This window comes from Panulirus ornatus, chromosome 18, assembly GCF_036320965.1.
Source record: "Panulirus ornatus isolate Po-2019 chromosome 18, ASM3632096v1, whole genome shotgun sequence".
Classification (NCBI taxonomy): domain Eukaryota; kingdom Metazoa; phylum Arthropoda; class Malacostraca; order Decapoda; family Palinuridae; genus Panulirus; species Panulirus ornatus.
Genome location: NC_092241.1, coordinates 48547063 through 48564004, shown reverse-complemented (window position 1 = coordinate 48564004; position 16942 = coordinate 48547063). Strand labels below are relative to the sequence as shown.

The following is a 16942-nucleotide window of genomic DNA, read 5'->3' as shown; positions in this document are numbered from 1 at the left end:
TTTCCTTCATAACGATCCCATCTCTCATTCTCACCCAACCTTTTCTCTTTTAATTCTTTTTACTTAGTATTACTCATTTGTTTCATTTATTATTATTATTTGCAAAATGCTCAACCTTAATTTAGTTTAGAGTGCATCATATGTCTATTTTAGTTCTCTTAGTTGTGCTAATCCCATTCCTAACTTATATACTCATTACAGTTAAGTCACATGAGGCATTACTCCAGTTCTCTTTAGTTTACAATCAAACGTAAAACTGTTTTGACGACGGGGGGTGTGTCATTCTATTTTTTTCCCCTCCCCCATGGTGAGGGAGGTGATTCCTGAGATCGCCTGCAAGGCCCATGTAACGCATACTTGGATTACATTCCTTGAAGAATTACTGAGTGGGCCAGAGGCCATCAAGACCATCTTCCAAAAACCCCCGCCACACAGTGCAGAGAGAATAGGGGATGGGACAGTACTTAACCCCTGTAAAGAACACCCATGAAAAGGGTGGGTGGGGGAAAAAAAGAAGAATGTTTACAGTAAGATTCTTTTATTTTCTTTTTTCGTATCTATCAAGAGTGATTGGTCTCAAGAATTCGTCTCTCCTTTACATGACTGGCTCTCAAACCTAAGTATCAGAGCCACACGGTGGTATGTACCGTGTTGATGTTCGCAGGCCTCTTAGGGGATTAAGGTCACCACGGCTGTGTGGCTGGAGGGTCTTTGACTTGAAAGGCTGGGGCTGTTAACGCTCCTCCAGGCCATCTGGCCATTCAACCAAGGATGTGTTTTTTTTCCTTCACGTGAAAAGTGATGCATGGAACTTGCTTCCAGTGGCCTCTCAGACGATCTTGGAAGAATGCCATCTCCCCCCCACACACACACTGGGGAACCGAAAGATTTTCCACTGCAAAGTAAAGAATAATTATAATGGCAATGAAAAATAACATTTATGATGGTGTGCACCATCCTCATTTATTCCCAATCCTCATATGTAACGAACCAACCTTCTTGTACTACCAATCCTCCTATGTAACGAACCAACCTTCTTGTACTCCCAATCCTCATATGTAACGAACCAACCTTCTTGTACTCCCAGTCCTCTTATGTAACGAACCACCCTCTTGTACTCCCAATCTTCATATGTAACGAACCAACCTTCTTGTACTCCCAATCCTCATATGTAACGAACCACCCTCTTGTACTCCCAATCCTCATATGTAACGAACCACCCTCTTGTACTCCCAATCCTCATATGTAACGAACCACACTCTTGTACTCCCAATCCTCATATGTAACGAACCAACCTTCTTGTACTCCCAATCCTCATATGTAACGAACCTTCCTCTTGTACTCCCAATCCTCCTATGTAACGAACCACCCTCTTGTACTCCCAATCCTCATATGTAACGAACCAACCTTCTTACACTCCCAGTCCTCATATGTAACGTTTGTTCATCGGTTCATTGTTCAGTTTATTTTACTCCTACGTAATATTCTACAGAAGGACTCGGGCCTCATGTGGTGGGAGGAACCAGAGGAGACCACGGAAGAAAAGGTGCTTCATCGTTCTTTCGTTCTTAGCGTTATCACCGATCTCCTTCCCAGACTATGATCTAGATCACGTATTGTGCAGTGTGCCTCATAGTTGATTATAGACAGATACCATTTATCTGTACGGTGCAGTATACTTCACAGTTGATTATAGACAGATACCATTCATCTGTACAGTGCAGTGCATCTGTACGGTGCAGTATACTTCATACTTGATTATAGACAGATACCATTCATCTGTACTGTGCAGTGCATCTGTACGGTGCAGTATACTTCATAGTTGATTATAGACAGATACCATTCATCTGTACAGTGCAGTGCATCTGTACGGTGCAGTATACTTCATAGTTGATTATAGACAGATACCATTCATCTGTACAGTGCAGTGCATCTGTGCGGTGCAGTATACTTCATACTTGATTATAGACAGATACCATTCATCTGTCCAGTGCACTGTGCCTCATAGTTAATTATAGACAAACAATTCAACTGTACAGTGCAATGTGCCTCATAGTCAGTCATAGACAGATGCCATTCATCTGTACAGTCCAGTGTACTTCATGGTGAATTATAGTGAATTATGGTGAATTTATTTTGTTAAAGTTTTGCACATTACATTGTGCTTGAGCAAGTCTCAAAATAGATTTTGACAAATTGGTTCGAGACTTGTGTTACCGAGCAAAAATACTTAATTGTCTTAAGGTATTATGTTAAGAAATATCTAAATAGTCATCAGTCATGTAGAGTTATCTGTAGTGCGAAAATGTAGCCAGTCTGGTTAACAACTAGTTCAACACGAAAAGTGTAGTGAATTTTTTAAAGGTTCACAGTCCTCGTATTTTGACCCTTACCTATCATATCATATTGGGCTTGTGTCTTAACTTCCATTTCCACGGAAAAGATAATCAGGCTGGGTACTCTCTAACCTCCTGCATAAAGATACAACAAAAAATATATCTCTTAAAATCGTTGTAAAGTAGCGAGTTACCAACACGTGCTTCCTGACCTTACAGAAAGAGTCGGGGTTGATGTGGTGGGAACAGCAGGACGAAGACCAGCAGGACAAGGTGGATTTTGCCTCTACTGTTCTTTTGCGTATACTGTCCCCCTCCCTCTACACTGCCCCACCTCCCTCTCTCTACACTGCCCCACCTCCCTCTACACTGTCCCCTCCCTCTACACAACCTCCTCCATCTACACTGTCCCCTCCCTCTACACTGTCCCCTCCCTTTACATTGTCCCCTATCCTCTACACTGTCTCCTTCCTTTACACTGCCTCCTCCATCTACACTGTCCCCTTCCTTTGCACTGACCACCTCCCTCTACATAGTCCCCTTCCCCCTACACTGTCCCGTTCCTCTACACTGATTCATGTCATATAATCAAGATAAACACGAGCGTGTTTATAGCTAGTATAAACATACCTTTGATTCCATGGTGACGTATCTCGTATCGCAATACCAGAGTATGATAATACTTCCTCTAAGTTGCAATGATCCATACCTAGACTTGTATTTTCCAATGGAAATAATAGCCATTAAATGCGTAAAACATTGCTTTTTCAGACATTAGAATTAAGATGATTTACAGAGCTCCTCCCTCGCCTTACAGAAGGATACAGGGCTCATGTGGTGGGAGCAGCCAGCCGAGGAGGAGACCCGACCACAGGTGCTGTTGCCTCTCACATGGTACCCCCTTAATTCTCTGCCATTTTCTATTCGATGATCTCGGTCTCTTCTGAAGGATAGCGTTGACGAATTACTCCCTCATTCGCATTCCTGATTAATCTGAAGCTCACTTTTCATTATTCATTATTAGTACTGTTCAGTTTGCTTTTACGTTTTGAGTTTATTAAATATCAGCTTTTTGTTAAATCTATATTAGATTTGATTTAATTTTTATTTTGCTTGAGCAGTTTCAAACTTTACATATATGTGCTTCATCATTTTTCTTTAGAGTTAGTTCAATAACAGATTAATTCACTATGTGAAGTAGTGCTACTGTTCACACTTAACGCAAATACATGACAAGAATTCCTCATACTTACTAGACAGAAGAAAACGAGACACACACACACACACATACTGCAAAATCTTTCGATGACATCACAGCCAGATTAAGAGACGATCCAGCCTCACAGTGCTGTCAGTAGACTGAACCAGGGCATGTGAAATGTCTGGGGTAAACCATGGAAAGGTCTTTAGGGCCTGGATGTGGAAAAGGAGCTGTGGTTTCGGTGCATTACACACGACAGCTAGAATCCACGCCATGGCTCGTCTTTATTCATATACGTCCCTCGAAACTCCTCATTTCGGTAGATCCAGCAGTATGAATATAAAACAAGACCAGTACTTATGTCTTTATCACCTTTTTGATAACATCCTCTACGTAATCAGGATGTTGCATGTGAAGACAACATCATCCACATCGTCCTAAGTTGTGCATTCGATAACATCCTCAATAGCAGTTACGCCTCAACTCGACCATGCACTTGGCATCAGTCCAGCCCAGTGAACAAGGTAAAGGTCAGAGGAGGACGATAAGATCAAAACCTTGAAGGCAAAGAGTTACGTTACAGTTCGTTTCATTCTAGATACAGCATAGAGCTCATATTACGAAGAGGGAGGCTTGTGTTATTGTCATTACTGCGCGTCCACTATCTGGTACTTGGTCAGACACTTGGCATTGTCTTCAGTTGCTTAACTCAATCGTCGGTAGCCTTGGACTGTTGCCAAATGCCTTCTACCGTGAAAGACTATTTGGCACCGTTGCACCTGCCACTGTTATTGGTCAGTTCTTATTGTGGTCAGACGAGCGACACTCGTCAGTGTCAAACAGTTGGAACTTTTGTCGTCAGAGACTTCATGTTGCTCCTGAATACCTACCTAATAAGAATAAATCAAAAAATATCTCCAGGCAAAGTACTGAAGATTCAGATGCCTGATATCACTGTCCAAACGTAGAAAACGTTATAGGAAAGAAAACGGCAAAAAGTAAATTGCGCCAGAGATATTTGAAGCTTTGAGAGTAGCCACAACACAGATGAAGTAGAAAACGAACCCTTTTTTTTTTTTCGAAGTAAGTCTTGATAAAGCTAAGAATATGCCTGTACATGCTTTGCTGTAACTTTTCTCCGACTGATTACACCGATATGAAATTTTATCTACTTGACAACACAGTTGACCAGAAGTGTGCTAAATATCATACTATTCCCTCGTTTGACTAAAAGATTTGTAACCCTTACTGGTGTTATGACATCAAAACAAAATCACTAGACGGTTTGCGAAACATCATGCACAAAATTAGAACTGTGAACTTCAAACCCAAAGAAGCTTTCAGAATTATGCTAAACAAGATATTTAAGTTCTTCAAACATGAAATCTCATTTCAACTAGTGATTCACTTGAAAAAATGGGTTTTTGAGATTCATGTGAATTAGTGACACATGGCAGGTGATACGAATCCATTCCATTAAGACGAGAGGAACATTAATTTCTGATACCTCCTCTCCCTTCAATGTATGGTCTTATTAGAGAGCCACGCTTGGCTGCCAAGGAACATCACCGTTTTGTGAATGCCCTTAGAAAAGTTCCATTTTGCATAGGATTGATCAAACTTGGAGTTTAGAGGACAGATACCGGGACGAATAGATTGGTGCGTATATTTAAAAAGAAAACAGTTGAAATCACTTATTAAACTGTCAATACATGATGAAACACTACAACCAGATCCATTATAGTTACACTTCAGCGACACTTTACACTTAAATACAATACAATAATACGAGTATAAGTGTCCGAAGGTTGTCCTTGCTTCCTTGCAGCCTTCACAGAGTCCCCTGCCGTGGTGGGAACAGCCGCAACCGGAGGAAACAAGGGTGAGGCTCCCTCTTGGTAGATCCTACCTTTCTCAACTCTTGTCTGCTCTCACCTCCTGCTCACCTATCGATATTCTCGTATCCTCCAAAGACTCATTCTACCTCTTGATGCAGTTGTTTCCTCTTGGATAAACCCCCTTTTCTCTATTGTAATGGAGGACTCAGGAGCTAAGGTTTTCTTTTTCTTGTGTCATCTTAAACCTAGAGCTTCTGTTTACATTAGACTCGTTTTACCTCTTGGTACTCACCTCTCGCCACCTTGTCTTATTCTTGATCCTCTTAAGACTCGCTTCATCCCTTGATGCTCATCCTAGACACCATCAAATCTCACTGTTCATAGATTTAGTTTACCTTTTCCTGTACTTTCTTTCTTTTTTGTTTAATTCTTCTTGTCTCTAGATTCGTCTCACCACTGTACTTGCCATCTCTCATCACTCTTGTTAACTTGCTCCCCTGTTTTCTTTGGCTTTTCTCGTTTTCTCTTATCGTATATTCTTCTTGTTGCATCTTCCCATTCTCTCAGTACCCTTTGCTTCTTATATCTCCTCCTCCTCTTAGAGCTTCATATTCCTCTAATCCCTTCTCATCCTCCTGTTTCCTCTTATTCTTACCTCTTACTCCGGTGATTACTTGCTCCTCTTTCCATTACCTACTCTTCTCCTCTTGGCGTTGCTTATCACCTCGCTTGTCTCTTCTTCATCCAATAGTCTCCCACGCTTCTTCATCTCATCACGTTTCATTCCTTTCGTTACTTCTCATTCCTCTTATCTCTCTCTATCTCGTCTCACTCCTCGTGTCCCTTCTTTCTTCGCTATGACTGTAATGTTCTCGTCAAGTCTGACAATCCCAAAGCTTCGTAATCCCTCTTCATTCTATCCCTCTTGTCACCTCTTACCACATACATTACCTTGCCCACTCCTTCTTTTGTCTCCTCTCGCTTCTCTTATACGAGTCCTCGCCTCTTTCTCCTTTCATTCCTCTTCTCTTCCCTTAGTTCTCTTCTTACCTCTTCCTTCTCTTATCACTTCTTATGAATGTTGTAACTTTATGACGACCCTCTTATTATGTCATGCCATTCTTATCGCTTCTTATTTTCCTGATTGCCTCTTTCTCCTCTTTGCACTTTTGCATCACATTTTACGTTGCTTATTGTTAGTTCCTTTGATTTTTATCTATTTTTTCCCCACAAATTATCAATTACCTTATTTTTTATACTTAGTTTATCAGTTTGATATGATTTGCAAATTATCTGCTTTTGTCAACCTATTTTCAAATTGATTCTAAGCTTACTGGCCTATTTTTTCTTTTTGAATAACTAGCAATATATTTTTTCATACAATTCTAAGCTTACTGGCCTAATTTTTTCCTCTGTAAAGCTACCAATTTATTTTTCATATAATTCTAAGCTTACTAGCATAATTTTCTCTGTAAGCAACCACTATATTTTTTCATAGAATTTAAAGCTTACTGGCCTATTTTTCTCTAAATACTCCAATTTATTTTTTCATATTGCTTTAAGCTTATCAGCCTATTCAATTTTTTTTTCTTTTTACTTTAAACGTAACAGCCTATTTCCAAGTATATTTTAAGCCTACTAAACTACATTGGCATTACTCTTTAGCTTCACTTCAGCAAATGTTGTGACACTGAGCACTGGGGATTTTAAGAGTGAGACATAACAAACTTCATCACAACACGACGACTACAAGTCACGACCGACTCGTCTGACTGACGCACTCGGGTTAAGACAGAAAACTAGGACGTACGTACACAACTAAGATAAATGTCTCAGCAAAGTATTATTCTTTACGCGGTCAGTGTGATGAATAACCCTTAGAAAAGGAGGGTTATAGTTTTTACCTCTATAAAAGAGGGTTATGATTATTACCCCTACAAAAGAGGGTTATGATTATTACTCCTAAAAAGGAGGGTTATGATTATTACTCCTAAAAAGGAGGGTTATGATTATTACTCCTAAAAAGGAGGGTTATGATTATTACTCCTAAAAAGGAGGGTTATGATTATTACTCCTAAAAAGGAGGGTTATGATTATTACTCCTAAAAAGGAGGGTTATGATTATTACTCCTACAAAAGGAAGGTTATGATTATTACTCCTAAAAAGGAGGGTTATGATTATTACTCCTAAAAAGGAGGGTTATGATTATTACTCCTAAAAAGGAGGGTTATGATTATTACTCCTAAAAAGGAGGGTTATGATTACTCCTAAGAAGGAGGGTTATGATTATTACTCCTAAAAAGGAGGGTTATGATTATTACTCCTAAAAAGGAGGGTTATGATTATTACTCCTAAGAAGGAGGGTTATGATTATTACTCCTAAAAAGGAGGGTTATGATTATTACTCCTAAAAAGGAGGGTTATGATTATTACTCCTAAAAAGGAGGGTTATGATTATTACTCCTAAAAAGGAGGGTTATGATTATTACTCCTAAAAAGGAGGGTTATGATTATTACTCCTAAAAAGGAGGGTTATGATTATTACTCCTACAAAAGGAAGGTTATGATTATTACTCCTAAAAAGGAGTGTTATGATTATTACTCCTAAAAAGGAGGGTTATGATTATTACTCCTAAAAAGGAGGGTTATGATTATTACTCCTAAAAAGGAGGGTTATGATTATTACTCCTAAAAAGGAGGGTTATGATTATTACTCCTAAAAAGGAGGGTTATGATTATTACTCCTAAAAAGGAGGGTTATGATTATTACTCCTAAAAAGGAGGGTTATGATTATTACTCCTAAAAAGGAGGGTTATGATTATTACTCCTTAAAAGGAGGGTTATGATTATTACTCCTAAAAAGGAGGGTTATGATTATTACTCCTAAAAAGGAGGGTTATGATTATTACTCCTAAAAAGGAGGGTTATGATTATTACTCCTAAAAAGGAGTGTTATGATTATTACTCCTTAAAAGGAGGGTTATGATTATTACTCCTAAAAAGGAGGGTTATGATTATTACTAAAAAGGAGGCTTATGATTATTACTCCTAAAAAGGAGGGTTATGATTATTACTCCTAAAAAGGAGGGTTATGATTATTACTCCTAAAAAGGAGGGTTATGATTATTACTCCTAAAAAGGAGGGTTATGATTATTACTAAAAAGGAGGCTTATGATTATTACTCCTAAAAAGGAGGGTTATGATTATTACTCCTAAGAAGGAGGGTTATGATTATTACTCCTAAGAAGAAGGGTTATGATTATTACTCCTAAAAAGGAGGGTTATGATTATTACTCCTAAAAAGGAGGGGCATGATTATTACTCCTAAAAAGGAGGGTTATGATTATTACTCCTAAAAAGGAGGGTTATGATTATTACTCCTAAAAAGGAGGGGCATGATTATTACTCCTAAAAAGGAGGGTTATGATTATTACTCCTAAAAAGGAGGGTTATGATTATTACTCCTAAAAAGGAGGGGCATGATTATTACTCCTAAAAAGGAGGGTTATGATTATTACTCCTAAAAAGAAGGGTTATGATTATTACTCCTACAGAAGCAGGGTTATGATTATTACTCCTACAGAAGCAGGGTTATGATTATTACAAGATATTACGAGAAGTGAAAGGTACAAATTGGGAAATTTGTCCAGCACACAACAGTTGGTTCAGCCATGTGACATGCAAAATGACTATGGACTTCGTGACGTTACGTTATCGTATTCTCTCGATAACCTTACAGGAGGTTTACCACCCGTGTCAGACAAGGATATAGACAGAATGGTTGCTAAAACAACACAGGTACTATTAGCTTAAAGCTAATGGAAAGAGCAGAAGATCTACTGATATTATATCCTCTCCCCTTGTGGCGGGAGTAGCACTTTGTTACGTGTTGAAGTCTTGTGACATTTCATTTGTCACGCTGGTAGTATTAGATTTACTGATTCAGACAATTTTAGAATAGAATGATTAACAAATGATTTTTGAGATTTATCGTTAATTGATAATTGGTGTCTTGTAGCAACAATGATGATAATATAATCATGATTATGATTGTTCTCAAAATTATTAGTACAAATTATTATGAATATGATAATTGGTTACAATTATGGTACCTGATAATGGCAGTTCAAATCATAATCACATAGCTGTAATCAATACTATTACTTTTACGTAATCATTATGATAATTATGGACACGGAGATTTCACAAGGCATTCAGAGAAACATTACACAAACGGACTTAACACCTGAATATAAGACGCCAATACCTAGGGACAAACACGAAGACGACACTCCACAAGCACTGACACCTCATGACTAACGCCATGCAATGATAACAAATGAGAGTGTGAGCAGTGAGTCCTTGCTTTACATTCCCCCACAGCCAACAGCGAGTCCCCTGCCTTGGTGGGAACAGCCTGAAGAACCCAGGGTAAGATCTTTTTTTAACTAGGTTCGCCTCTGAGATGACATTCCATTCTCACAACTTTTTTTTCTTTTCATTTCCTTTATACCTCGTCTCAACTCTGGACATTTGTTTTCTTTAATCTAATCTCAGATTTAGTTCAGCTTAGGATAATCATATCACTTCTTCAGCTTGCCTCTCAGGTCTTGATTATTCTTTGCCTAATCTCTTCTCTATTGTCTCATATCAAACTCTTGATGACTCTCGTCCTTTCGCACGTATCTTGTTACTCATGTTTCCCTCATACACTAACACTATTCAAAGGAACCTTTCCTTCTCCTCCTCCTCCTCCTCTTCTTCTTACACTTGTAACACTTGTACAATCAAAGCTCACCTCTGCAGGCTTGTTTTCTACTGACACCTTATGGAAAAGGTTCTGATTAATTTTGGTCTGTCTCAGCCAAGCTTTTTCTGTATTCTGTTTTTACGTTGTTTCATGATCACAGCTTCACTGTGAGTGAAAATTTTAAGTTATTATCTCTAGTGACTAACATTTTGAGATATTTTTCTTTTATTTGCTGACATTTAGTTGCAATACCTAATCATGCTTGATTACTCATTGTCAATTTTATCTTTTTTTTATTTCATTTGCTTCTTATTAGCATTAACCAAAACGCCTTACATAAGTTCCAATTATATTTTTTTTTCTCTCCATTATCAACAGCCGTGGAGTCCAGGCTCACCAATTTTCAAGAAAGACGTGATAGAGCACATGGTAAGGACTGTAAAAGCATCACTTGTATCCCAAATGAAAATGCATCTTCTCTATGTCATTCATGTTCTAAGAGAAAATAAAAACACACACACACAAGACTTGCCCAAACCCTTAGGTATGTTCCATGCTTCCTCATTCCATACTGAAGTGGAATATGAAAGTGTCAAAGGCACGGCTATACTGGTCAGGACTGGTTGGCTGCTGTGTTGTGAATAACACTGCTGCCCATTGTTGGTTTTCAGGTCAGGAAACCCGTGGAGGACGACTGGTGGAAGAAATGGGACACGGTATGAATTTCACTCAGTCTGTCTTCGCACTCCATATATATATATATATATATATATATATATATATATATATATATATATATATATATATATATTCAAACCCTTCGTTCGTTGTATGAGAAATGTTGTTACAACCCCTGCATACTTTTCCTGTGTCTATTATTATCATAACCAGGTTTCTCAAACCCCAGACCTCTGGTGTATTTCATATCAGGCAAATGGTCGTCCGATTTCTTTCATTGTGTATTAATTTTCTGTCTCGTCTATTTTGATGCTCGTTTTCTGTGCTACCGTTTTTGTTAACTTTTTTGCTATCTTTAGCTGAATTCATCCTTTTTTTTTTCCTCAAATAATGGCCAGCAAATTTATGTCACATCATGCATGTTTTTTTTCAGCTTGTATAATGTCTTATCAAACGTCTTTAGTTGCCTCTGAGTCCTATGAATATTGTCTTCTTTTTTTTGTGCTTGCCATTATGATAAGTTCTAGAGCTAAGTAGTATCTTTTATTTTCTCGCAGTTATTTATTTTTTGTTGTATCTTCTACATTAGTCTTCAGCTTAATGTTTTTTCGTTTGTTTGTAATCTTTTTATTTTGTTTATTAATCACATTAAGTCCAGTCTTTAGATAATAATGAATTAGTAATTTCATTTAGTTCAAAACGTTCATTTAATTTTTTCTTTAGCCACAAGTATAGCCATAGTGAAGACCATACGATCTTCAAGGATGTGTTCAGTCTTTACGGATGTGTTCAGTCTGTTATTAATATCTGTATATGTTCTCCACTCTTGTCCAGCGGGCCGAGCCGACTCCTGTGAGACTTTCGCTCCTACGGCAGGTGAGACAGAGCTGACGAGAGATACAGTCTACCTAGCGAGACTGTATACTTCCTTCATGTACTGTTGATACCCCCTTTATTCTTTCTCTGTAGCAATTGCCAAAAAAGAAAAAAAAAGAAGAAGGGTATATATTGACTATTGCATGACCTGAGATTTTGATATACAAGTGATAATAGAGTATGACCTTGGGTTGATTCCTGGTCGAGTCTAATGAGGAGCACTCCACACACACAGGCTAAACACACCACGCCCTGGTGGGAGACCCCGAGCAAGCTGGTAGGTGACCACATGTCTCGCCTCACCACCGCCTACGTTGCCTGTCGTCCTCCTCCCTCCTCCTCTACCACCACCGCGCTGGTGGCTGTTTTCCTCCCCCTCCTCCTGCGAATTCGTGTTATCATTTTCTGTCGTTCCTCCTCCTCCCCTCCCACACACGCGTATGCCCAGTAGTTCCACTACTGCACTCGTCCTCAATGCTTCGTATCCACCTTTCGTTACCGTCTTGGTGCACACATCCCATCTCGCCAGACCTGACCAACGTCCGTTACTCCTGCACGACACGCTCGCGTCTCAACGATACGTCTCCACCTTCGAATCGATTCCATGCACGTTTTTCTTTCCCTCTTCCCTTGCACATCCACGTTATATACAGCGTTGCACCTCCCCCTGATCTCAAGTGTTGCACCTCTCGTGATCTCATTCTCCATAGAGAGTGGCATCTGCACTTCAGAGTTATATCTGAGTTCTCCACTCTCTCTCTCTCTCTCTCTCTCTCTCTCTCTCTCTCTCTCTCTCTCTCTCTCTCTCTCTCTCTCTCTCTGTACAACCTCGACTGACGCCCATGGTTGGTTTGAAAAAGAAAACGAGTAGTTACCTTTTAAGAAACCCAGAGCCCCAGGGACTGCATGTTATCCATGGTGCCCCGATGGAACCCCCGTGTCAGCTACTCCTCTCATGAGATGCCCCACCGCCCCGTGATGACCACCTCCCCCGCCCCGGAATGTACTGATGTTGTGTGTGTGTTCCTTACAGAAGCCGGTCATAGCCGTCCCGCCGCCACTACCCGCTCCACCTCCAAAAGTAAGCGAGCAGTCACTTTGCATGCAACGTTGCACCCTCCAGCATTAACCATGTGCCTACATCCTCTTGGATGTGACGCAACTATCCAGTCTGCACGCACATTACCTCACACTCAGCCTCGCCTCACGAAGCCTTGCGGTAAACGCCGTGGTGGTATACATATGTGTATTTTTTTTTTCTCAACCACTCGGTGATGCTTCTTTCCTCAGATTAACACATCTGTGGCAAAAAGAGATGCATGAGAGCTATACAGAATGGTGAAAAAATATATAAGAGTGATACCGCATCTGTGTTCTCCTTGTACTTGAAGCTCCATCGCCAACCACCACCTCCTGCATCTACCCTTTTTTTTCTCTCTCTTTGTCTCTAAAAATCGACATAACTCTAAATGTCCGGTCACTATTTTGATCCATAAACTGCATAAATATTAACCTCAACATGAAATTTAGAAGAAAAAAACTTCCAAGTCTTAAGATGTGATAGGGACGTATGCACTTGTTGTTGACATCAGACACTATAGTATGTGATTTGACTGAAGGGTATGAGTAGGTGTTGCAGTGGCGTCGACACACTGAGTACCATTGGCTTGTCTATGTCTCGTTGGTTACCTAGTGGCGTTCTGGAGGGCTCAGCTGTCCTTGAGACCCTAGAACGCCCCTAGGGTCCTTCGACTGTTCCTAGAAAAATCTCGAGTGTGTTTGGGACCCTTGAGGAGTGCGCTTGGGAATCCTAATGGTGTTTTGGGACCCTTGAGGAGTGCGTTTGGGAATCCTAATGGTGTCTGGAACCTTTGAGGAGTGCGCTTGGGAATCCTAATTGTGTTTGGGACTCTTGAGGAGTGCGCTTAGGAATCCAAATTGTGTTTGGGACCTTTGATGAGTGCGCTTGGGAATCCTAATTGTGTTTGGAACCCTTGATGAGTGTGTTTGGAAATCCTAATTGTGTTTTGGGACCCTTGAGGAGTGCGCTTGGGAATCCTAATTGTGTTTTGGGACCTTTGTGGAGTGCGCCTGGGAATCCTAATTGTGTTTTGGGACCTTTGTGGAGTGCGCTTGGGAATCCTAATTGTGTTTGGGACCCTAGACTGCACTTGGGATCTTTAACTATTGCCTGGGACCCTTCTTCATCTGTTGCTTGGGACTCTTAACACCTCTTCAATTTTTTGAGAATTCCTATCAACTCACATCTGTTTCTCAAGTCTCCCATATCTCAAGGCTTACTTGAAGTTCGAATGGTTTTTTCAAGACTTGTACGGACCAGCAGATGGGAAATCAGAGCGTCCAAGATCAGAAGCGAATCCATCTCAATGTAAACAAGTGCAGTGGTGTGCTCTAACTTCTCATTTCTGGTACTTTAATCAGTTTTCTGCCATGAATTGTTAAAATGGTTCCGGCTTAGAGCTTATTGCAACTCTTTCAAGCTTGTTGGAGCTTATGGTGTGACCTGTAAGCTTAAGAATGCTTTCTATTTGCTCCCGAACTTAAAAAGCTTACTTGGGCAAAGGTTGTTAGATGCACGATACACAGATGGGGGGAAAAGAGGCCAGGGAGGCCCATCTTCCCTTCCCTGGTGAGGAAGAGGAGGAGGAGGGGCAAAGGGATCGTTCCCTTGTACAAAGCCTCCTCCCACTGTCATCCGCCCACAGACAGACGGTCGCCATAGCCACAGTGTTGCGTCCTTGTTTGTGGCCGTGGCATCAAGTCGCACACACATACACGTCACCTCTACCGATGAGAGGGATGGATGAGAAGCTGAGTTCTTGGCCACACCATCAGACACACGACTGTTGGAACCGGCGTGGAGATTAACCTCCCTCAGTTCGGTCAGGCAAGCCAGACTCATCATCACCATCATCAAGACTTGCCCCACTACTTCATTCTGACTAAATGTTCCCCTTTTCCACGACGGCTAAATTCAATCCCTTGATAATGATGATATTTTCCTTTTCTAATATGTTTTTTCCCCCCATAAAACGAAAGAAACACACACACACACACACACACACACACACTCCTCCATATTCTCGTGCACAACAGAGCAGCTGGACTCCTTTTTCTCGTGTAATCCGCAGAGTGACCTCGCGACGGCGCCGCTGCTCCCGCCTCCGCCTCCGCCCCCGCCATCCAAGGCCGGGATCCCTCCCCCTCCTCCCCCGCCGGGAGCGCCGCCCCCGCCTCCCATGCCGGGGGTGCCTGCCAAGAAGGGCATCTCGGAGGCCAAGAGGATCATGCTGGAACAGATCAGGAAGGCGGCCAGGGCTCGGCCAGACTGGAACACGCTCCTGAAGGACATTGAGGTGAGGGAGGAGGGATCATCCTCCAATGCTTCAGGTCTTACTATGGTCGCTGGTTCTCAGGGATCACGTGACTTGTGACGTAAATGTTATTTGACGTTACTTAGATGTTATGTGACTGTGACGCTAACATTGTATATACACCTCATACATTCTATATAACGTACGTGTCACACAAGGGCAACATGTGTTACGTTATTTAATACACTTCATATACTTTGTGTTGCTTTTAGATTTGTATCACATAAAGTGTTACGTTGTTACCTTTGTAGTACTTCTGCAAAGATATTGTATCATTGATAACATCTGTTACGTTAACACGTTACACACATTAGCACAACGCAGATGTTACACATATTAACGCAATGTATGTTACACACGTTAACACACGTTACACACAGTAACACAACACAGATGTTACCCACATTAACATGTTACACACAGTAACACAACTTAGATATTACACACGTTAAAATATGTTACACAGTAACACAACACAGATATTACACACGTTAACATATGTTACACACATTAACACAACACATATTACACACGTTAACACGTTACACACTGCAACACAACACATATTACACACATAACACAGATGTTACACTAACACATGTTACACACTGACACAACAGATATTTCACACGTTAACACATGTTACACATATTAACACATCACAGATATTAGACACATTAACACATGTTACACACAGTGACACAACACAGATATTAGACACATTAACACATGTTACCACAGTGACACAACACAGATATTAGACACATTAACACATGTTACACACAGTAACAACACATGCTACACACAGTAACACAACACATGTTACATTGACACAACACAGATGTTAAACGTTACTCTTGTTTCATATGTAATATACACGCCGTACTAATATAACCCATTATACAAATTTCCAAGTTATCCTTCTCGTATGAGATAAGGCGACGGTGTACAGAAGCATGATCATCATGTTGTAGATGTTACACTGCATGTTACACTGAAGTGAGTGAACGTCAGGTTCATGATACAAGTAACTGAATGAATAACTGTAACAAACACTAGCGAACTTAGGTACAATAAATCATTTATTGATTCGTAAGTAGTACTTTAATGGAAACAGTTAAATCATTCATATTGTCTTCATGATTACTAAATGGTAAAAAAAAAAAAATCTTTCCATTAGTAGTACTTTAATGGAAACAGTTAAATAATTCATTTTATCTTCATGATTTTAAAATAGTAAAAAAAAAAATCATTCCATAAGTAGTACTTTAATGGAAACAGTTAAATCACTCATTTTATCTTCATGATTTTGATGTAGTAAAAAAATCATTCCATAAATAGTACTTTAATGGAAACAGTTAAATCATTCGTCTTCATTATTCTAATATAGAAAAAAAAAAAGGGTATTTAATTCCACTGAAGTTGTCATGTTTTCTCTCAGTATTTCCTGGCACGGCTGACCTCATTCGTCCTTCTCCTCTCCCCCCGCAGGATGGTGTCAAGCTGAAGCACTTGTCTCCCTTCCAGAAGATGGACAGATCTAACCCCATACTGCCCTCCTCCAGGGGCAAAGAGGGAACGGTCAGTATACCAACTGAGATGTTAAGGTGTCAAGTTCGGTAAGGGCAGGGGCCACAGGCGTCAGTTAAGGCCGACAATGATGAGTTCATTGTCTCATGTGTTAGTAAGACGAAGGAGTTAAGGATAGTGTCTCATGTGTTAGTAAGACGAAGGTGTTAAGGATAGTGTCTCATGTGTTAGTAAGACGAAGGTGTTAAGGATAGTGTCTCATGTGTTAGTAAGACGAAGGTGTTAAGGATAGTGTCTCATGTGTTAGTAAGACGAAGGTGTTAAGGATAGTGTCT

General features: G+C 40.2%; 1 protein-coding gene and 1 long non-coding RNA gene across 51 annotated transcripts in view; one reads left to right on the top strand and one right to left on the bottom strand.

Annotated features, from left to right (window-relative positions):
• LOC139755057 (uncharacterized) overlaps positions 1-16942 on the top strand; it is a 180179-nt gene that overhangs the window by 158970 nt on the left and 4267 nt on the right. For 41 of the 50 annotated variants that reach the window (XM_071673110.1, XM_071673103.1, XM_071673109.1 and 38 more), the window contains 12 exons: positions 1493-1546; positions 2556-2609; positions 3154-3210; positions 5366-5419; positions 9762-9809; positions 10507-10557; positions 10800-10844; positions 11641-11682; positions 11918-11959; positions 12716-12763; positions 14835-15059; positions 16569-16658. In XM_071673110.1, coding sequence (XP_071529211.1) covers positions 1493-1546; positions 2556-2609; positions 3154-3210; positions 5366-5419; positions 9762-9809; positions 10507-10557; positions 10800-10844; positions 11641-11682; positions 11918-11959; positions 12716-12763; positions 14835-15059; positions 16569-16658 — 810 coding nt within the window. The remainder of the gene's footprint in view (positions 1-1492; positions 1547-2555; positions 2610-3153; positions 3211-5365; positions 5420-9761; positions 9810-10506; positions 10558-10799; positions 10845-11640; positions 11683-11917; positions 11960-12715; positions 12764-14834; positions 15060-16568; positions 16659-16942) is intronic. The other 9 variants (XM_071673087.1, XM_071673075.1, XM_071673072.1 and 6 more) reach the window with 8 other exon arrangements.
• LOC139755060 (uncharacterized) lies at positions 13121-14828 on the bottom strand. The gene is made up of 2 exons (XR_011714026.1): positions 13717-14828; positions 13121-13551 (listed from the first exon to the last, which is right to left on the bottom strand). It is a non-coding gene; the product is annotated as an uncharacterized lncRNA (long non-coding RNA).